Raw genomic sequence first — 23,879 nt, 5'->3', positions numbered from 1 at the left:
ATTGGATTCGAGTAAATAAGCGTAAGATTATATTGTAAAATCATATTTCTTCTGTTGGTTTTCTTGTGAAGACAATATTGTATGTATAAAAAAACCCTAAAAATGTGGTTTTTAAACGTTGACTTTTTCATAGGCATTTAGACATTGCCCTGCCCAAAAATCTTTTATAAATTTCATATTAAATGCTCTTACTGAGGTCTTGAGCAGCATTACCAATCTACTTTTCCAAAGAATTTGACTTTACATATCAAACTGTTGAAAACAATATCTAAAAATTTATGTACTAAGTGACAAAACCCAATTAATTCTAATGTGATTAATTCTACAGAATGCCAAGAAGTGTTCAGCTTTCGCATTCTTTATTCCGTATTAGCATAGCAATTGATGCCATATACATTTCCAAGTACTTCCCATTCAGTTAAGATTCCATTATTTAAAGTTGTCACAATATGTGTAACTTCTAACACCTCAGCCATTTGGGATGTAGTGATTAGTGGATTTCATTGCTGGTGGAATAAATATCTACCAGTTGCTGTTCTGACCTGAGTTCAGAGAGGTGGTAAATTTTGATAGTTGGCTAGAGTGGTAGGCTTAGTCATGAGAAACTTTAACAGTATTGCTTTAAGTATTGTGACAAGCAGGTTACCGTAGATTTTGGTTTCATGAACTTTATTTCTAGCAATTGTGGTACTGCTAGGAAGATAGACTAAGATCTCTGTACAGCAATCTACTTGCCAGACCTATGCAGAAAAACATGGTCCAATAGGTAGGTCACTGCAGGATGTTTTACTTCCACATGGGGTGGTATTTAATACACTCACAGGACATCCCGTGCAGTGAACCAGACTCATGGAGAAACAGCACCTCAGAGAACTTACCAGTTTGGCTATTTTTCTCTACATGAGTCTAATGGGCAGGTTGCTTTAGAATCCTGACCTTTGGCTTTTTCTTACATTTTATTTACCAGTGTTTGTCATCAAAACAGGTATTTCAGTTATACTCACCAACTGTAACAGGAGACTAAAAACTGATGGTGGGGAATGGAAGTGCCCCATCTTTCTTATACCCTTACCATAGAAACTCAATAAACTACAAAAGGAAGAAAGTGTTGGTTCTCCAATCTGCTTAGCAGTACAACTCAGCATTTTTTGCCAATAAACAATAAATTATTCTGGGACTTTATATATAAGGCTTGCTTATCCATAGTGGAAATGGCTGTTATGATTTACATCCATCGTCAAGTTATACAAAAACTTGAATTTCCCAGCAAGTTGGAACTTCAACTTCCCGTATAAAGGAAGAAAAATTTTCTACTTTATTTCATAACTTCACTATATGCTAGTGAATTATGCAACTAGGTCAATACGACCAAACTTTACATGACACTGTATCACAAATGAAATATTTGTTTTTGATTAAAAAATATGTAAAAACTGTCTAAATCCCATGAATATCACAGCTGTTTTTCATTGTGTTTTTCCTTATAACAGTCCAATGATCGAAAGCTATGTTCTCTTAGGCCACAATACACTATTAATAAAACATTGTTTACTGATTATTTACTGATGTCAGGTTTCACTCTTGATGCTACCACAAGAGTCAATGACCCACAGAAACAAAATCTCAGTAAATGGACTTGAATGCCATTGATTCACATCTCATGAATTCACCCAGATGGGTTTGAACAGTTTGGGTAGTTTCTAGTTCTGATTGGGAATTAGTCAGTTTTATCACAATAACACCCCCCCCCCCCAAAGCCTCAGCATCCTTGCTTGCATGAGTGAGCATAAATGAAACTGAATGTGTAAAATCCTTACAGGAACCTGCATTGAATGCATGAATGGTTTGAGGAGTTTGAAATCACTTGAACAACCCACAGAGAGGGCAAGTCTTATCTTGATGTAATAAATTCTGAATGTCTTCTAATAGTATAATTCTCTTAGGCCATCTATAATACATTCTACAAGTTTTATGGATGCTATGTTGTTGCATCTGTGTACACACACACACAGTTGTGAGTCTACAAAACATTTTGTAGTCAAAATATCCCAGTTTCAAAATATTTAACCCTAACCAGAAATGCCATGATCTTAAAATGGAGCATCAAGAATGGAGAACTTCCTATAAAGCTGGAACAAGAACTGTGTGTGCTATTCTTAATGCAACTGTATTCAGTTAAAAACTTTGTTGATTAATGAAAAAAATAGAATCATCAGCATTTTAAGGTTAATTCGAACTTTTCAATGTGATATAAATATACGGATCATGGATTTTGTACTTCAGAAACACGAGTCAATGATTGTACTGGACGTGATGTATTACTGGAGGAAGCCTTTACGATGTCATTTTCAGATTTTGATCTTGAAATAGTTGGTTTCTTGAGCTGCGGTGACATATCGGTATTAATATAATAGTTTTGATCATCTTTCGAATAATGGTTGGTTTGACATGCAACAGAAACAGTTTCTTTTGCTTTGGGAGTAGTGCTGGACAGATTTGAACATGGTTTTTCTATAATAAATTCATCTGATAAAGAAAATTGCGCTGAGCAAATATCACAAACATCATCATAGAAAGATTGTACACTTCCACTGGACCGAGATGGAAACACATATGCTCTGGATCTTACAGTCAAACTTCTGTGCGATCTTTTTGAACCTCCTTCTGTATCAGAGCTATCATATATATTTTTCACAGCAACATGACCTTTGGCATCTACATCTGTAGTGAAATAGTTAATATTGTTCATTAAAATATGTGTCTTAAAATGAATTTATTTTCAATAATACCAGTAGTAAAACTAATCTGAAAACTAGTTGATAACTATCTCCTATTCCAAAATTCCTTCACATTATTTTGTCTCTAATGTTACCACAAGAATATATCAAATTATGTTAAACAGTACAAAATAAAACACTAACTCAGACATAGGACAAAATTATTTTGGATATGTTATCTTCTATTATCAATATGCCTGATTTGTAAGATTTCATGGAGTAGCCTATTTCTTTCACGACAACATGCTTAAGACCAAGAGGACCTCAATAGCTAAAAAGAGAAAATGGAACTCCTTGCTCCATGAATCTCCTCTTCCTCACAATGCTTTTCACAGGGAAAAAGTTATTAAGATTCAAACTCTATTTAATGTAAGTATTAACAATAATATCTTCACTTCTGCAAAGTATAAAAGCTAATGTTTAAATAAACTTCTACCATAGGATAATGGGTACAAGGATTGTTATTTAGAATAGAGGTAGATAATCTCTTTGAACCCTGAGAGCCTTAATTTTAGTATTTTTTATTTTTTTTAATTTTTAAAATTTAATTTTTAATTTTTTTCAATGGCAGAAACTGTGGCAATGACATGGTATCATCAAAGGGGAATGAAGTGATTATTTTAAATATTAATAGTACATTAATCTTATTAGTGAATTAGTATGTCTATCTGTTTCCCGGTAAAAAGTAGCAAAGAATTTTGCTATTATAACTTGGCAGTTCATTGCCAACCAAATTTAAACAATGCTATAGGCCACAAAAATAGTTCTTAAACTTCATAATTTGGATCAGGGGTTCTCAGTCTTTTAGTTTCCCATGGATTCCTTTTGAGCTTCATTTATTTCTGTAATTTTATCTCTGAAATTAGCACAGAAAATGAGTTGTGAGAATCATGACAAATTGATCATAAGCCTACCAGTAAGAAACTTACTATGGCCCTGATACTATAATGTTAAATAATAGTTGACAGATTTCTAACCCTATTCCAGCAGTGGGATCCTACCTGTTCCACTACTGGTTCGGTGATCGCGTGCGTGCGCAGCTTTCCACACACCAGCTGCGGTCTGCAGCGCCAATCAGCTGAGAGGATAAAGAAGAAAAACGGGCAGGGGCGGGTGGGAGGGCCGATCCTATGCTTTTCTCTTCTTTCTCCTCTCAGCTGATCACGAGAGACTTTTTTAACTACCGGTTCGGCCGAACCAGTAGCATACCACCACTGCCCTATTCTCTTAAAATACATTTAATGGTTCTTCAAGCAGATATCTTTGCATGAACTAGGAGAAGTTGCCCCAAATTTTATTTTAATACCCTGACAAACTAAATTGATGATCAACAATGTTTTGACTGTGAAGCTTTAATCCACCAGAAGTCTGCACAGTATGATCAAATTTTAATTGGGTGATTTGCTATGTTATCTGTCCTGGAGACCTTTACATTTCAAATGCTAGATGTGGATCTATCACATTTTATACACCTGCTCTTTGTAATGTGTTAAGAAAATCTGATACTAGTTAACACAATCATGGAAAATATGGGAAATACCCGAACAAAGCTGAATACCATACATGTAAGTACCCGCAAAAACTTAACATACATACATACATACATACATACATACATATATATCAGACGAACACAATACAGAAGCCTGATGATGGCAGATGAGATTCTGCCGAAACGTTGCTACAACTTTAAAAGCACAACTATAATGACGTGGGAAAATACCCGAATAAAGCTGAATACCATACATGTAAGTACCCACGAAAACTTAAGAAAACACGTGTGTGTGTGTGTGTGTGTGTGAAACTATTAGCAAGCTATTCAGTTATATTCTGCCATTGACTTTTAAAATTTAATTACTACGTATTGAAAATATATATTTCCTTTATCTAAACTTCTGTAATTGCATTTAACTTATTTCCTTTACTTTGCAAGTCTCCTAGCACTATATAATTATTTGTAAATTGCATTATTAGAAACTGTTGATACCTTCTGCTGTCTGCTTCTTTCTTGATTTCTATCAAATATAAAAAAGATAAAGCATCAATCTTATGTTAAACAAAATGTATTAATAATTTTTCTAATACTTGTTAGGTATACCTCATCCTGAATTAAATTATCAAATATTAAAATATGTTGAAGATTAACAAATCTGTTATTATAATGCTTACAAGACATAAAATATTTAATTGATATAGTTGTCAACTTACAACCACAATTGAACCCAAAATTTCCATCGCTAAGCAAGACAATTGTTAAGTGAGTTTTGTCCCATTTTATGATCTTATCACACTTATTAAGTGAATCACTGCAGTTGTTAAGTTTGTAACACGGTTGTTAAATGAATTTGGCCTCCCTATAAACTTTTGCTTGTCAGAGGATTGCAAAAGTTGATCAGTTGATCTCAGGACACTGCAACTGTCATAAATACATGCCAGTTGCCAAGCAACTTTGATCATGTGACCATGGGGATGCTGCAATGGTCATAAATGTGAAAAATAATCATAAATCATTTTTTCCAGTGCCATTGTAACTTCAAATGGTTATTAAACAAATGATTGTAAATCAAGGATTACCTGCATTTCATAAATCAAAATATATTTGATACTAAATGGACCTAGAATATAGAGAATAAATCATATAGACTATCATCACAGTATAAAATTGCTTTCACAACAGAGTTGCATAGTATCAAGAGAGCCTTTAGTGCTATGTTAGTAACATTCAAATTTTATTGACCAGGAACTGAAGAAGCTAAAGAAATATCAGATTCTTAAAACTAAATTTTGATGTATCAATTACTACTGGACTTAAAATATTAATTTATATCACTTTGGAGGGAAAAGTGTTTTTTAAATGTAACATATACAATCAACAGTTTAGTACAGTGGTCGCCAACCAGTGGGCCAGGGAGTACTCGTGTTCTGCGAGAAAATTTTGGTGGTCGGCAGAAAAATGTTCCCCCAAAAGCAATTAATCCAGGCTGCGCGGGAACACAAGGGCGCGGGAACACAAGGCTGCGGGAACACAAGGCTTGGCCTTGTGGCCCATGGGAACACAAGGCTTGCATCACGCACAACACAAGATAGTGAGGGGAGGGGGGAAAGGATGGAGGGGGGAACTTGCCCCACTCGCCCCACGTGCTTGGCCTGGCCACTGGGCTGCTTCTTTCCACTTCTTTCTCCTCCTGCTTTTGGCTGCATGCAAGGAAAACAGCAAAAGTCTTTCTTTCTCTCTCCCCAAACTCTGCCATAAATGAGTCTTTGGGACCCTGCAAGGCATCCTGCTCAAACAGGCTGAGGAGGCAAAGACTCATTCCTGGCAGAGTTTGGGGGAGAGAAAGAAAGACTTCTGCTGCACCTGCTGCTTTCCTTGCATGAAGCCAAAAGTCTCTCTTTCTCTCTCTCTCTCTCTCCCCCCTGAGAACGGAGCTGGAGATGGTATCCTGCGATTAGTAGGAAAACAGGGTGGGGGATTTTCCCAGGGTCTTTGCTGTTTTCTGCAGAGACCCTGGGAAAACATCAGCAAGCCACTGTCAGTCAAAATTCATATCAGTGGTCCGCAGGATTTAAAATTATGAGTTTGGTGGTCCCTGAGATCCAAAAGGTTGGTGACCCCTGGTTTAGTATGTCTTTTACTATTATTATAATTGCATTTAAAGGAATTATATTTTTTTAAAAAATTATTGAATATAAATTGAAAAAAATCTGTATCCAAAAAAAGAAAATATATATCGGTATATCATTGTCGGATTCCATCATGGCTCCATTATCATCATCAATGTAGATGTGTTTTGGCTTTATACATACTTATAGGCTGGATATGAATTATTACTAACATCTGGCTTTATTCCAAATCTCTAGTATATAGTTACATTGTACTGGCTATCCTATGTATCTGGTACAATATTCTATGCAGTTCCAATCTATTCTATTGGGGTTCATTCATTGAGATTTCAAAAATTATATATTACATGTGTTAAATTTTGGCCTAGATAGTATTCAGTATTCATTTATATCACCCAAATGAAGAATTCCCATAGTGAATTTATACAAGCATCTTTAGGGTTTTAATTAGCTTCAGAATTTTGTGAATCTTAGGAGAGAAGCCATATAAAGCGTTCATTTTTTATAACTATATAGTATTGAATCTTACCTTTGGTTGTACAAAATGAAAATTCTGTGAAACAGAAACAGGAGCATAATCTTCGGCATCAGTAGATTTGGACTTGCGAGAGGATTTTCCATCTTTCAGAACAGTATTGAAAAATTTTAAAACTTGCCTGAAATATATAAAAATATATTACATACAAAAACTGAACATTTTTGTACTAAATTTTGTAATAAAAACTATAAAAATGCTAATAATTTCTTTGGTTTGCTGACCATACTAGGATGAAAGCATTTTTGTATATAAACTTACACGATTTACATCAACAGTATTTATTTAGAAATTAATATAAAATTACATGTATATCTCTTAAAATTATAAAAATAGTAATAAAAATGAATGCCATGTAATAATCAATAAAATTAAGAAACAATTCTAGAATTATGGTTTGCTGAAATTTAAACTAAATTTTCTTTTTTCTCATATAACTATTAAAAACTTTAAAAATAAAGATAAAAATTCACAAGAACTAATACTTAGAATAAAGTAAAACAGAAGGGGAAAAAGATAAAATCAGAAGTGCAGAAAAAAGAAAATAGAAAGAAGAAAAAAAATATAAAGTAGATCCTTATAGACAAAAAGTATATGGAATTTGTATCAGGGTTAAATTTGGATGTCTTTTCTCTAATCAAAGCGGTCAGTTTGGCCACTTCAGAAAGTTCCATCATCTTTACTATCCATTCTTCCATTGTGGGTAATGTCAAATTTTTCACCTTTGCACTGTAGTTATTATGTATAAAAACAAAACTCCATGACTTTTTTCAAATTGATTATTGATCAGTCTCAAAAGAAAAGCTTTCAATTTTATAAAACTGGTTTCAATTTTATATTCCTCTTAAAAATCTTCTGAATTAAGATATGTAATTGGGTCCAAAACTTTCTAGTTATTTTCACATCTATATTTTCACATAGCAAAATAACCCCACACTGATTACACTTCCAGTATAAATTTGAAGCACAGGTAGTCCTTAACTTACGCCAGTCGTTTAGCAACCACTTATGACAGACTTCCCAGGGGTATTTACAATGCCTTTGCCTTTACTCCTGGTTTTTGGCAAGACTGGGCTATGCAAACAATTGATTCATTTAATGATCATAGCATTCACTTAACCATGATGGTCACTTTATGACTACAAACAAGGTCATAAAATTGAGTTGCTCACATGGGAGTGCACATGCCCCCCCCCCCGGCAATAATTTGCAGTGTACAGTATTGATCAAGTGAACCCCAGCAACTTCTGGTCTTTCTGGTCTGTCAAGTAATAAAAATTATCATCAGAAAACCATGCTTCTTTTTACCTAAAAAAACAAAACAGGTGTATTTCAATGATGAAATTGGGCTAAAGACACACTATTTTCAAAATTATCATTATATGACATAAAAAGTTGAGAGAATACTGCATGATAGGTTATTATCATTTTTTAAAATAAAAAATATTTACATTATTATTTATAATGTATGACTATAATTTATTATTTTAAAATAATAACAGCAATATTCAAACAGGAGATCTAAATAGATGTTAACTTGAATTTGCTGGAAGATTGAAGCTACCAAGATATATTTCTGCAATGTAATTACAAATCTGATAGAAAAGATACATTGATTCTCAACTTCCAAGGTACTAGTAATGGACCATAATAAAGATATTATTACTTTCCAAGATAAATTATTAAAATTATGTATTTTGTTAAAATAAAAAAGTACTTGAGTTAAACTGTGCATGGAATTCATACGTACAATGTAATCTTATTTCATTTAGTTATAAAGCATTTTTTTTCAAATAAAGTACTCTTTGATCTGGAGAATTAATACTCTCTAATTAGAGTTCCCCAACCTTTCTTAATACATGTTATTAAATAAAGATTGGTGTTGTATATTAATCTGAAGTTAATTAACCAATACTATATTAATAGCTATACAGGTAGTCCTCAATTTACAACAGTTCATTTAATGACCAAAGTTACATAATTGAAAAAAGTGACTTTTGACTATTCTCACAATTGTTGCAAGCATCCCCATGGTCACTTGATCAAAATTCAGCTGTTTGACAGTTGGTTCATATTTATGACATTTGCAATGTCCCAGGGTCATGAGATCACCTTTTGCAACCTTTTGACCACAAAGTCAATGGGGAAGCCACATTCACTTAACAATTGTGTTAATAACTTAACTGCAGATTCACTTAACTGTGGCAAGAAAGGTCATAAAATGGAGCAAAATTCACTTAACAACTATCTTACTTAGTAACAGAAATTTGGGCTCAATTGTGGTTGTAAGTCAAGACTACCTGTAGTCAGTTTGAAATTTTTGAAAGAAATTATAAAACCATTAACTTACCTTCTTTTAAGGTATAGATAAAATCCTGCTAACGCAATAATAAACAGAGCTATTCCAAAAATTGTGGCACCTGCTGTAAGAGCATTGCTTAAATGTCGCAAAGCACCTAAAGAAAAAAGTTAACGTTAAAATCTTATGGACTTCTGTTTATATTTATAATTTTTCAAGTCTTCTTCCATTGTAATTGTCTTAAAATTCATGTTTATTCAGAATAAGCCCACAATTAAATGTAGTCTTGTCTGCTGAAAGGCTGTGAAGGGCAATTTTCAGTAAAAGAATGGTGCTAAGAGATACCGTGAACTCTTCACCATTTTTCATTATTCTACAATGCAATCTTCCTAGTTGTTTTTTCCAGCTGGACTCCAAAATCAGAAGCAAACCAAGATAAATCTGATTGGAAAGCGGATGGATGATTAAAATAATGAAAGAATTCAGCATCTCCATTGTGACTTTCAATCAATCTCATTTCTTATTTATAGCTGTGCAGGTGTCTCATTTTTGAATTATATAGCTTTCAGTATTTCAGAAGTTCTGCATTATATAAAATCTATTGACATTTTGATTTTTTATGACAATTAAACCATTATCTCCATTCAAATATAAGTATGCAAGGATGGAAATGTATACTAATAGAATTTTATGCCAGAACAGAAGGCAGATAGTTTAGCATTAGTCAAATTTGCTGGTGGCCTTTATTCATATAATAAGGTGCAAGAGCTACAGCACAATATATTCAAGAGTCACATTCAAAAACTGGCCAGGAACTTTTTGGGAGGGAGACTAAGATATGATATTTATCATAAATCTCTAAGCATTTAAAGCACTCATTTTACCCTCTAACATCTTCCAGAGCAGCTCATTTTTTTCTTTTTTCTACAAACGGGGAACATTTTGGAATCCATTGTTGTATATTATTTTTGTGGAATTTGTCTTGGGTGATTGCTTCCACTACTTTTTTTTCCATTTACCAAGATCATGTGGGCCAGAATTGCCACTGATATTACTGATGCAGAAAACAACTCCATTAAGATTAATCTTCGTATTTTAATTACCTTCTACATAGCTATTTCTGTTGAAGTATATGTGTGGAAGAGTTTTGATTTCCTGATCAGGGAGTTTCTAGATAGGATCAGTGTATAGAGTTTTTATTTCTGAAGGTAAAACAGCCATGATCTGAGCAGACAATATATACAGGGTAAAGTGTCTTGTACTTTAATAGGATGGAATATCTGAGGCCATTGTTGTTCACTGTTAACAACTTTATTCTGACACTCTACATTAATTATACTACTTTAAGAAGTGACAAGGAAAATCTAACCATCTCCAATAAAAAATAAGCTAAATTTCAGATGGCATTGTGGACCATAGCAAAGATTCTTCTAAATTTAACTGAACAAGGAGTAACGTAATACAGCAATATACAATTCTTTTAACAGGCCTGCTTGAGTATACCGGTATATCCTTTCTATGAATGGAACAGACTTTGTAAAATCAAAATTTTCCAATTATCTTCTGTACAACTCCCATTTCCCAAAATGTTTGAGACCTGAAAGATCTTTAGAATTGGTACAAAAGTCTGAAGGGAAATTGATAGAACTAGCCAGCCCTAAAAGTGATACAGAAATATTGCTTACAATTTATGCTAATAATTCAGTATATATGAATTTAAGTGATGCATACTTTTATGCTAATAATTTGTTTATCAGGTCAGAATCAATATTCACTAGATTTGAAATCCTTTTGTTTGGTGCCATGAAGGATTTACTATATGTAGGGTATGAACCCAGTTTCTTTCCTTTTTAGACTTATAGAGCTGTTTATAGATGTTTATTGATCAACGATACTTTTAAACTGGAGATTATTCAATTTATACATTTAACTGCATATTAATGCTATTATCTTTTAAAAATATGTATGATGAACACAAAAATAAACCTACCTACTGATATTGATTCAGTTTTATCTTTTTCTGATCGCTTGGTTCTTTCAACAGTTGATGATGGGCTATTAAAAATATTTTTGTAGAAGTATCGGTAGGTTAAACCTGGAAAACCCTCTTTTTTAATAAGCCATTTTACTATCGGTGTTTTTAGAAATGACATTTCAAGTCCTTTCTGACTAAGACTAAAATACTTATTTTTAACTCTCTCTGAAGATGCCAACAGATATCGCAACATTTTTTTCACTTGGATTAATTGCTGTGTTTGATATTTCCTTGAGCTAAAAAATTCTTGCTTCATACATATTGTAATTGTTAGAAACTTAAGATTTATTATGGAAAAATGCATATAGCAATTTTTGAACAAAGTGCCCATTTCATTTTCTCCAAATTTACTCTCTTGTCTAGCTCTGACAATATTGCCCCATTTTTGTATTAAATGTTTCATTCTATAATTTTTTGTTTGAAATACAGGGATTTTTTTCCTTTGAATATTAAACATCTTTTTATGAGTTGAGTATACCTTTTGTATGTGACTGTTTCTTTGGTAAGTGAATAAATGTCTGAATTGAAGCTTCTGATTTGCATAAATTGATTTTTTACTTGTTTTCCATTTCCACATCTTGATTTTTTCTTTAATATTTTTTTCCTGTTGTAAACTTTTAAATCCTATATATATATTTCTTTCTCTAGTAAGTATTTTCTGTTCATCAGAAACTATTCTGTGCAAATTTTTATTGTACTCATTTGTAATCACTTTAAAAAAAAAATCTTTCACAGAAGCTAAAAGTCTATCAATACTATTTTTACATTTTTCCTTTAAAATGTTTGTTTCAATATGATCTTCTCCTTTATGTTGCTTTGTAAATTTTAATATAATGCTTCCCAAGCTTTCCAGACTTTTTTGCAACAGTTCTTCACTTCTTAATATATTTGCTTGATGTGCCATATAACTCATTGGTAATCTGGTTTCCATGTATTTACATCCATTTTCAAAATACGATGTATGTGATTTGTTACCTTCAAATTTCTTTCTTACAGTAATATAAAAATTCACCTTTACTTTACAATCTTTAAGATCTGTATTCATCAGCATACTGAGTCTCCTTAAATAATTTCTTTGCATCAAAACATTACTAAATGTTACTAATTGCTTTTTTAAAATTTGTATGGTATTTTTGACTCCAACTAAATTTAGATTAATTTTAAACTGAACTGCATATCTTAGTTGATGGTTCTTAATGGCACTTTTGCCATGAATTTTGACATTCATGCTGAAGCTTTTGTAATTTCTGCTGTCCTTTTTCAGTGTAGACTGTTCTGGGATTCTGTTCAATGATGTTTTGTATGAATCATTATCAGATGCAATTACTAATTGTTGATATTCTTTTAAATGCCCTGAAACAAAGCAAATAACCCTAGTTTAATTAAATATTTCAAATCACATCATCATAATGTCAGGATTATATTCTAAAACTTGTTTTAATAATAGTAATAATTTTGGACAAGATAGCTTCTTTATAAGGCATACATACTATACCAACAAAATTTTCAGAGATTTTTAATGTTATTACATTAGATTAACTTGCTTATGTTTAAAATTGTTACTATAAAAGGCAATTTGGATGATGTCTGTGGGAATGGTATGGAATGATACATTCATCCTTGTTTTTGATTACTCAGCAGCTTTTAATACTATCAAGTTTCAATATCATCAATGGTATCCTTCTGGCCTGGCTCCGATAGTTGGGAATGCATTGTATTACTAGTTTGCTTCCTTTCTGAGGCCAATTCCAATTGTGTTGATAGGGCAGGAAGAAGTTCAACCTGCAGTCATTATCCTGTGGGGTGTCTCAGGGTTCAGTGCTTTTTCCCATCAAGGTCTCCCTAAAGCTTCTGGATGAAGTCATCCTATGATTAGGGTGAAGTTTCATCAGTATGATATCATCTTTACATCTCTAACTCAGATTGTCTGAGTGGTGCCATGGAGATTTTGTTTCAGCACTGGAAACTAAGATCTAAATGGGACATATCAAATTTCATTCTACCCTAACAAGACAAAACTGCTCTAGGTTTTTGGACTTTTGTCTTTGATTCTGGATGAGATAGTATTGCCTCTGACAGAAACAGCAGTCAACGGGATCCTCCTAGACTAGAGCCTAGACTCACAGCTCCTGCTCAACTAAGAGGTGGCAGCCTTAGCTGGGATAGCCTTTGCACATCTTTTTGGATTGTGCATCATTTGCACCATTCCTAGACAATGAAAGAGTGACTGGCCAAAGTCACTCAGTTGCCTTTCATGGCTTGAACTTATAGTCTCTTGCTTTCTAGTCTGGTGCCTTAACCACTAGACCAAACAGGCTCTTATACTGTCTTATTATGTCAAGCTGTCTTAAAGTTGCCTGTTATTTGGTGCATAGGCCACCTCTGCTATGTGTTGTGGCCACCAGCTGCCAGCAGAGCTGGTGGCAGACTCAGACAGTGAGGATGGGGAGAAACTTGGGAGAGTCCTGGAGTCTGAGGAAGGCTCTGATGGGTACTCTGTATCAGAGGCAGAGATGGGGCCAGGGCTGTCCAACATTTTCCAGCTGCCTATGGAGTCGGAGATAAGTGAGGAAGAGGAACGGCTGGAGCCTGTTCCAGATGCGCGTATGCACAGAGCTGCCAGGAGAACAGAATAATTAAGGAACAGGGGCCAACTCAGAAGGCACATGTGGATGAATGGACCCTCCCAGGAAATAAATAGAAGCAAAAGGGGGAGTGGTGGTTACAGGATACAATTAGTTCATATTTCTTGTGGAAGATTTGCTTATCAGAGTTCAAGCCTCACAGAGACTCCTTGCCAGGTGTTTAATTTACAGCTTTGCGACTAGAAGTTCTCAGTGGGGCAATTATCCAAGGTCTGATAAGGTCTGTTCTTGCAATTAACCCTTGGGAGGATTACTGCTGGGCCTTTTCTGTGTGTGAATGCCATGAATTCACAGTAACTAAATAAAGAGGGGTTTTTTTGGACAATGAGTCTGTTTCTTGGTTCTGCTCAGCCTGGTCAGAACACTATGTGAGCTACACTGGCTAGCAGTATGTTTCTTAATGAAATTCAATGTGGTGGTCACTTTTAAAACTTTGCTTGGGACCAGGTTACTTATGGGAACACCTCTCCCCAGTTTTTTCCTACTCATCTCATTCAATTCATCAGGATGGGGATGCTCCAGATATCATGTGCTAGGAAGTGTCATTTGACCCAAGAGGAGAGAGCCTTTTCTCCCATGACACCCACTCTCTGGAATATCATCCCTCTAGTGATCAGATTGACCCTGATCCTACAGCCCTTCTGCAAGGCCTTGAAGACTTATACTGTACATGCACTGAGGCTGCTGAGTTTGTGAGAAAGCCCATCTCCCATAAAATTACCATCAGGTGCAGTTTTGTAAAACTTTTAAAGAAGACTTTCCTTCTCATTTGATCCCTATGATGCTTAAAGTACAGGTAGTCCTCAACTTACAACGGTTCATTTAGTGACTGTTCAGTTACAAAGCCACTGAAAAAGTGACATATGACAGTTTTCACACTTACAACGGTTACAGCATCCCCATGGTCACATGATCAAAATTCAGATGCTTGGCAATTGACTAGAATATGATGGTTGTAGTGTTCCTGGGTCATGTGATCACTTTTTGCGACCTTTTGACAACAAAATCAATGGGGAAGCCATATTCATTTAACAACTGGGTTACTAACTTAACTGCAGTGATTCATTTAACAACTGTGACAAGAAATGTCATAAAATGGGAAAAACTCACTTAACAAATACCTCACTTAACATAAACTTTGGGCTCAATTATGGTCGTAATTTGAGGACTTCCTGTATTTCTTTCGCCAGCAAATTTGACTGTTTTAAAACATAAACACAGGTTGGAAGAAAGGAATCTCATCTCCCAAGAAAGTAAATAAAGACTAACTCCTTAGAGCAACACAGCTAAGTCTGTTAGCAGTGTTTGAGCACATGTATTTCCAAATTGCACATAAATACTAAAGAGTATTTATTTTTTGAAACAAAGATTGTGAACTTATATATGCTGAGACTAAATCTCGTTAAAATAATGTTGCTTATCTCTGAACGGATGTAACAGGAATTCATTGCTAATACTCTTCTTGTCTAAGAACTAGTACAGTACCACCTTTTTTTGGAAGCAGCATTTAGTAGCATTAATTTTCAACAAAAGTGCTATTGTAGATTCTTGGGTACTTTTTACCAAGGCCCAGTGGCTTTTCAAGTACTTAATGAAAAGTTGAGAAATCAAAATGTGTATCAAAATTTCTAGATGGTAATCACAGCAGGTGTTTAAATAGGAAGGAAACAGGTTCAAATACTCACAATGCAATGCTTATTTTCACTTATACAATGGATTTTTTGTTATTTCACTTTTGATATAGTATCTCTGAGTTCCACCACAGGACAGGTAGTTTTGGTTCTACTGTCTCTACAATAGTAGACTAACAATAGACAAACTCATTAAAATTCCAAGTCCAAACTAGAAATATTTTCATTCTCAGATTTAAAGAATTGAACGCATTGCTTTTATGCTGATTTTCCCATATTGAGAATAGCAAGAATTATTAAACGGGAACGAAACTCCCCATCTCCCATATTTATTTAGAAGCTTAAAGTCATTACTTTTAACTTCAGGCTCTTATTACAAAGGATGACTTTCAAATTCTAAGCCCCTCCATTCGCTAGAGACTGTGCTTAATTCAACTTAGCGCCTTCCGAGAGAATAAGCCTTCGCGGCAGATCCACAATCCCCAGCCATTCAGCTGAAGCAGGTAGCTTTATACGCTCCTCACCTGGCCACACTTCACAGAGAAGCAGATGACCCCGTTCGGACCGCTCCGTGAACGGCGCCAGAACTAGCAATGCGACAATAAGGGCTCCAGCTCTTAGCATGGCTTTTTTCCGCGCACGTTTTTCTCCCAGCCCGCCATGGCGGATCTAACGGTCCTTCGAGCTGAACGAACAAGCGAACGCCACGAGAGATGGCGAGAGAGTCTCCCGCGACGATTCTGACCTCGCGCGCGAAGAAATTGGCGGGCTGTCAACGCTTGTTGTTAAGGTAGCGCGAGCGGGGCGGGGCTTCAGGCAGCCCACTGTCCTATTGTATTTCGAGAGTGTGGCGTTGAACGCTCGGTTATTTCAAATGTAGACGCTTTTTAAATTACCTGTTCTCTGGTTCTATTGAAATGACCGAAACGTCAATGAACCTTCAGGCAGTCGTCCCCCCGTTGTTATTTAATGTGTGTGTTTTTTGTATTTGACATAATTCCTAGCAAGAGCAGAAGCGTTCAAAGACAAATTATTAAATATTTTTAATTAAAAATTAAATTTAATTAAAAATTAAATTTAATTAAAAATTAAATTAAATTTAATTAAAAATTAAATTTTAAATATTAAGACAAATTGTTTCTTTTATTTTTCTTATATGTACCCATTTCATGTATTCATAACTATGTATATACTTATACCTATTATCTTGTAAGCAATTGATAAATCAAAATAAAATAAATAACTCGGAGAAATAAGCAAGAAGCAGCACTGAAAGGTTTCACTGAAAGATTTTTTTTTAGCCATTATTTTCTCTCATTTTTTAGACACATGATACAAAACTCTTGGGAAGTCTATAAAACAAGGAGAAATAGGCTGAAAAACAGCTTCTATCCCAGGGCAGTAACTCTATTGAATTCTACTGTATAGTGCAATATTAATGCAATATCAATTCAAGTTTTCAATTCAATGTATAGATTGTGAAGGATGTGTGTTTGTGTTTATTTTCAAAAGTAACAATGTACACTGAAGATGGTATTTAATTTCATTGTATGAGGTGCAATAACAATAAAGTAAACTAAATTAAACTAAAACTGGGAACAATGGATGGACTCAGTTACTGTGGCAATGACCTTGGAACATATGAAAGATCATCCTGAAGAAAATCTGTCTGTGGAGTCACTGAGAGTCAACAGTGATTATGCCGTATAAGAAAAAAATCTGTCTCTAACTGAGTTTATGGAGGATTGTTGGAAATATTTTCCATTTGCAACTATTCTGTTTTCGTATATCTGTCTATCTGTCCCATATTATTTTTATATTTTTTAAATTAATTTTTTATGCTGCCCCTATATCTTATCTCCCCTATAAGGTGACTCTGGGTGAGTAATTATAAATACTGAAGATAGCAAACATACCTCCTTCCTCCTCCCATTTTCCCTATAACAACGCTGTGTGGTGGGTTGGGCTGAGAGAGTGACTGGCCTAAAACAGCAGTCCCCAATCTTTTTGGCATCAGGGACTGGTTTTGTGAAAAACAATTTTTTCACAGACCAGGGGGGTGGAGATGATTTTGCTCACTTGCCCACAGCTGTATGTCCAGGTTCCAATAGGCCATGGACCAGTATTGATTCAGGGGTTGGGGACCCCTGGCCTAAAGTCTTTTATACCTAAGGCAGAACTAGAATTCACATTCTCCTGGTTTCTAACCTGGTGCCTTAGCCATCTTTCTTCCTTTCAAAGAATGAAAATAGCTATACAATATATGTTGTGTCTGTTAGGAAGCACTGTAAAGTTGGTTAAATTAAAAAGAAAAAGTAAAAAAGAGCAAAAACAAAATACCAATAAAGTCAAAGGTCATACATTCAAAATATTGTGGAATAAGAATGGCAAATGATGACTTCTCAGAGGTTTCTCAGTATGGGTTTGCTATTACTTTGCTGTGGAACATCAGCATGAACATCACTGAAAAGCCAGATAAGAATAATGCATATGGTCTTGAATTTGAATAGTTTGTTGGACCGGTTTTTGGCATGAGTTTGTAATTTCCAGTAAAAGAAAATTTTCATAGAGAAAAAAATTCTGTGCAGCTCTGAGTAAATCACAACTCTCACTAGAACTGAACATAATCTGATTGATTGCTACCAAAATGATCAAATAATTTTGCAAAACACTATAAAATATAAATACTATCTATGTATCTCAAATGTATCTCAAGCATGCCTTACTAGCCTAACATGCTTCTTGCTAAAGAGCTCATTGAGGTAAAAATTAATATGGTTCCCAGTGTTTAAAGTACTGAAATGAAATCAAATATTTTAGTGAAAAAATAAACATGTTTAACTACTCAAATATACCCAATCAATGAGAATAACATTTTGACAACTAACATTAGGATGCTGTCTCATACCTATCGATCAGTCCCTTTAAATTCAGCAGGACTACTTTTAAATAGACACCTGTAGGATTGGCTGTTAAGATGCTAATTTATTTCTGACAGAATTCTCTGCAATATTGTATGCTATTTTTACTATTTTATATTAATGACACAGATCATTCAAGATCAGAAGTTCAAATAAAACCAACTGATATGTGTTCACTGTAAAGCCTTGATATTTTCATATTAAAAGTAATACATAGAATTATATTTTAAATAATAGCCACAATAAGGTTTATTTGGGTTCTACACTGACAGTTTTATACTATACAAATTATCGATTTGCCCACAAGGTGGAGCTCTCTGAAACATTTGTTTTGTATGTTTGAAGTGATTTTGTCCAAAAAATATTTTAGCTTTATTTTCAAAAATAAGATGAAACCTTTATTTTAAAGTATTTGAACAATAATCAAATTCCTTCATATAGTTACAAGTTTTACAATACATATTTCAGTTCAGCATCCCAACTAATTTTTGTTGACCTTAACAATGTTTTTCTTCTGATTTTGTATTAACTGTTAAATAGACTAACAGTTTACTAGTCTACTGTCTAATTTGATAACTCTCTTTCTTTATTTCTTCACATTAAGCTGACAAAATAACAATTTTAAAAGTTGCATATACTACAAGAAGGTAGTCCATAGTGTTCTCTGAGCTTGTTTGCTTTCATTACAGTACCCAACTAGGTAACATCATCAGTGCAAGTGCGGTAACTTCTGCCACTTTTGGTGGGGTGTGTGGCTTTGTTCTTGATAGTTCTTTGATTAGGGTATTGTTTTCTATGTGATTCTTTGTTTGGTATTAATACCTGCTTATCTAGGTATTTGAGCTGGAAAGGATGTGTTCTGGTCTTTTTGTTTCCTTCTTATTCCCAAAGGTGCTTTTTCAAAAGACAACTGGACTTTGTTTTTCCTTGAAGATGTTTCACTTCTCATCCAAAAAGCTTCTTCAGTTCTGACTGAATGGTGGAGAATGGAAGAATTTATATTTATAACTGCTGAAAGGACTGTGTTATAAACAGGAGATAGGTGGTGTCGTAGCCCTTCCCCTCTGCTGAGAAAGGGCTGTTCAATCTTAATGTAGATGGCCTCTTTGACCCATCTTTCAAATCAGCTGCCTTCTCTGTCCAGTGTGTGGACTTTGCTGCCTTCAAAAATAACCTTTGTCTTTACAAATGCATATGGATTTGTCCCGATGGGTTTGTTCTCCTATGTTGTGCCATGTTTTTATGAACTTGTTTTGTTTCTCTAATGTACAGATCTGTACAAGTCTCACTGCATTTTACTGCAAACAGGGGAAAGGTTATGACACCATCTATCTCCTGTTTACAACACAGTCCTTTCAGCAGTTCCAAGAAGGTTCCATACCCATTCAGGTGACCCCGAGAGCACCTATAAACTTCCACATAACCTCAACAATTATCAGAAAGAGTGTTGACCAGATGACTACAAGGAATATAAATCTTTCCATTCTCCAGCACTCATTCAGAATTGAAGAAGATTCTTGGATGAGAAGCAAAACACCTTAAAGCAAAAACTAAAAACAAAGTCCAGTTGCCTTTTGAAAAAGCACCTTTGGGACAATCATGACTTGGATGACTGAGAATCTCAATAGACGTTTCCTTTTTAACTTTTTTAATTGTCTCTTAAAAGACAATAAACAGGGAGCAAACCATATACGAATTCTTGTTGAAGATGTTATCTCATTGGATAATTAAACATCTGCAAGCAAACAACCAAGCTCAGAGATCACCAAGCACTCTATAATTCAACCCTGAGTGACAAATATTCTCTTTTTCATATTCAATTAAATATCTATTTCACTGTGAAAAAAGAAACAGTACCCTAATTTTATGGAGCATTCTCACCCTGGAGGAAAGGGCAGTCCCTACTGTATGTATTTGAAAATTAATCAAAGCAGCATTGTTCCAGTGAATGTTTAGTCCTCAAGCTAATCTAACTTAATGGCATTTCTAATGTATTAAATTTCTGTTGCATATTTTATTAATTATATATTTTTGCATGTGCCCTATTCTTATTTTGACTTTGTGTTTCCACTCCCCAGATGTTTTAATTGGAACAGGCTAAAAATATTGTAAAGTCAGTTAATTTGATCTGGAAGACAATTGCTGAGAACTCCTCTGTATATACACCTGTAATTCATGGGAAAGGTGATAGAGGCCCTGGGAGACCCAGTGCAGGCCGCACACAAATGTTTCTCTGTTGCGGGGCTGAAAATCCTGCTTGGATTTTGACGGGGAGGATTTTCAGCTCCTGACTAGAGCCTCCCAGGGTCTCTTCATTGCCCTGAGGCTCCCTGCATTCCTTACTGGAACTTCATCTGCTTAATGACCTGTGTGATTGTTTAACCACAACTAAAGTTGCTGGGATTACAGTCATTGAGTGAATCAATCACATGGGCAATCACATGGATGTCCCACTTAACAACTGCTTCCCCCAATGACTGAATTTCAATCCCAGTTATAGCTTTAAGTTGAGAACTACCTTTAGCTCGTTTTTATCTAAATGTAATCTTGCTCCAACTATTGTTACTGCAGTCTCAACACTAACTCTTATCAACATATGGGTCATTTTCCAAGATTTATTTTTGTGGTAAGATCACTATGCCAAGTTCTGATCAAGAACTTAGTCAGGATGTCTACCTTCATATTTGTTTTTGGTTAATATTGTAACTCAGTAGTGCCCTTGTGTAGTAAATAGTTCAGTAGTTGGCACTTTACATCATTATGGTGGTGGTTGGAATTCACAGTATGCACCAGACATATAGATCCCTGGCTGTCCTCTAGGATGAGTGATTTACATACGTTCAAAGTGAGCACATTGCCAATGCTGTTGCATTATATACAGCTTCCATGGAAAACAGTTCCATTGCAAATTGGTTTTTTATTTGTTCTTTGGTTGTTTATTGAATTTAGATAACTACCCATCTCATAAGTTTTGACTCTGGGCACATGTAATTATCATATCTTGGTGGGATGCAATAATCAATTATTCTTATTAGTGCAGGTAACAATCCCACTCCCAAATTAGAACAATTGCCATATTTTGACTTACAGTCTGCCTTATTATCAGTTTAGTCCATATCAACATGATCATCAATTTTAATTATGCCAGTAGTTTTAATTTCATGTTGATTGTACAGGTAGCCTTCAGATAACAACTACTCATTCAGTGAAAGTTACTACAGCACTGAACAAGTGGTAATTAAGATCAATCCTCAAGGTTCTGGCCATCTCAGCACCACTGCAGTCACATGATTACAATCTGGGTGTCTGGTAACTATCTCGTACTTACAATAGTTACAATATCCCTTGGTCCAAAGGTGGTATTCAGCAGGTTCTGACCAGTTCTGGAGAACCGGTAGTGGAAATTTTGAGTAGTTCAGAGAACCAGCAAATACCACCTTTGACTGGAGATTTTACAGTATCCTTCCCCTGCCACTCCCACCAAGCCACGCCCACAGAACTGGTAATAAAAAAAAATGAATCCTACCACTGCCTTGGTCATATGATCACCAATTGTGACTTTCTCTGCCAGTTTCCCACAAAGTCAATGTAAAACCATGCTTTCTGGTTCCAATTACTATAATTAACCAAATATGTTAACCAAATAAATATTGCAATTATTTTTTTCGTTGTGATGTAGTCACTCTGGGATGGTGCAGTGACCTCCAACTGCAGAATTTTGGTTGCTGCTGAGAAGTTAGTCTTGTTATCGTTGGTATGTACCACAAAATTTCTGTGCTCTGTTGATATGGTTGTTTACTACCATATTCTGGCCTCTGTGTCTTCTTTCTGGTACTCCATTGCCATGGAGTGTTTTGCTTTCCTGGCTTCTTCCATTGCAATATAAACCAGTATTTTGCTTCTTTGGTTACTGCTATTGAATGTCTTAAATGTTTGGTTTTAACATTTTCACTGAACTTCTGGATGATCTTATCCTCTTGTTGAAAACTTATTACCGTACTATTTATGAATATCAAGTTGTATGTAAAATATAAATGGTAGGAAATAGTCTTCAAGGACAGGAGGAAAAGCTGCTGCCAAGGCAACAGTCAGATAAATGGGGCTTAAGTCTGGGCAGGGGTGGGATTCAAATTTCTTAACAACTTGTTCTGTGAGTGTGGCCTAATTTGTGGGCTTGGTGGTCATGTGACTGGGTGGGCATGACTTGTATGTAAATATTATAAACGGGTGGGATTCCATTGGTTCTGACCAGTTCTATAGAACCCCTTGTTAACCTTTTAAGCAGTTTGGAGAACTGGTAATTAGAAGCAATCTCCTTTTGTTTTGTTTTTTTCCACCCTTATTACATTCTTACCAGTACACCTAGACATTCTGTTGTCCGGAGTTTCTGGGGCTTGACTTTCTTAAAGGAAAAGGGTTGTTTTAAGATTTTTACACTGCTGTTGGGAGGAAATACTTCCCTGGACAATCAGCATTTTGAAGAAATAATTGAAAATGAAGCAGAGCTGTCAGAAAGAAGCTTTTAATGACAGGGAACCAAAATGAGTGACATTCAGCAAGTCTTCTTGGCTAACTAGAAAGATTGACATTCAAACATGAGTTTACATGACCTTTCTGTGTTTTGGCCTAAAACTAGTTTCTGGTAAAGGTTTAATCCTGTGTTTCTTGATGGGATAATTTTCCCTATTCAGCTTCAACAAGCAACAGCTACTGTTATGATTTAATTATTTGTATTGTGTTTGAATTTTGTCCTGCCTCATGGTTTCCTTTTCTATCTGGGGAGGGGGTCTTCCTTCACTGCTTTAATACTGTCTGGCACTGTCCTTTGGGGGTATATTTCCAAGAGGCAGGATGCAAGTTTGGCACTGATTTTTTTTACTGCATTTCAGGGGGGCATGTGACCTTTTCTTAAATCTGGATGATTTCCTTAGGATATCTTGTGAGGTAGTGAGACCAGCTGGTATCTTTAAGTGGTGCAAATGGATCTAAGGATTGCTTTCCTGGGTGTGCTTTTTTTGGAGAGCTTAAATGACCTCTCTGCTAAAAGTTTCACTTTATGAGCAAGAGTTGGCTGCTGATAGTTATCACTGCATTTTAACTATTTTCATTCCTCAAGATGCTCTGGCACCCTGCCTGATTTGTAACTCTGGCTTCCAGGTATTTTTAATCTAATGATGGGTATTTAGGGCAGCTTTTTGCAAGCAAAGAAGCTTTTTGTATTTTGACTTACAACAGTTCATTTAATAACCATTCAAAGTTACAATAGTACTGAAAAAAGTGACTTATGAACATTTTTCACACTTATGACCATTGCAGCATCCCCGCTGTCATGAGAGGCTAGGCGAGGAGAAGCACCCCTTGACATGAGTGATGTCGAGTTGGCCACACCCACCCAGTCACATGACCACCAAG

General features: G+C 35.1%; 1 protein-coding gene across 1 annotated transcript in view; it reads right to left on the bottom strand.

The window, feature by feature from the left end:
• Positions 1 to 345: 345 nt before the first annotated feature.
• The window catches only part of C3H1orf185 (chromosome 3 C1orf185 homolog), a 57,679-nt gene continuing 34,145 nt past the window's right edge, over positions 346 to 23,879 (bottom strand). Inside the window, exons 5-8 of the mRNA XM_087930366.1 lie at positions 9,287 to 9,392; positions 6,931 to 7,057; positions 4,765 to 4,792; positions 346 to 2,721 (exon numbers count right to left, since the gene is read on the bottom strand). Coding sequence (XP_087786492.1) covers positions 2,264 to 2,721; positions 4,765 to 4,792; positions 6,931 to 7,057; positions 9,287 to 9,392 — 719 coding nt within the window. The 3' untranslated portion in view covers positions 346 to 2,263. The remainder of the gene's footprint in view (positions 2,722 to 4,764; positions 4,793 to 6,930; positions 7,058 to 9,286; positions 9,393 to 23,879) is intronic.

Source organism: Pseudonaja textilis, chromosome 3, assembly GCF_049901715.1.
Source record: "Pseudonaja textilis isolate UNSWEBS1 chromosome 3, rPseTex1.2, whole genome shotgun sequence".
In the NCBI taxonomy this organism is placed as follows: Eukaryota; Metazoa; Chordata; class Lepidosauria; order Squamata; family Elapidae; genus Pseudonaja; species Pseudonaja textilis.
Note: the sequence above shows the minus strand (reverse complement) of the source record. Positions and strands in the feature narration are given on the sequence as shown.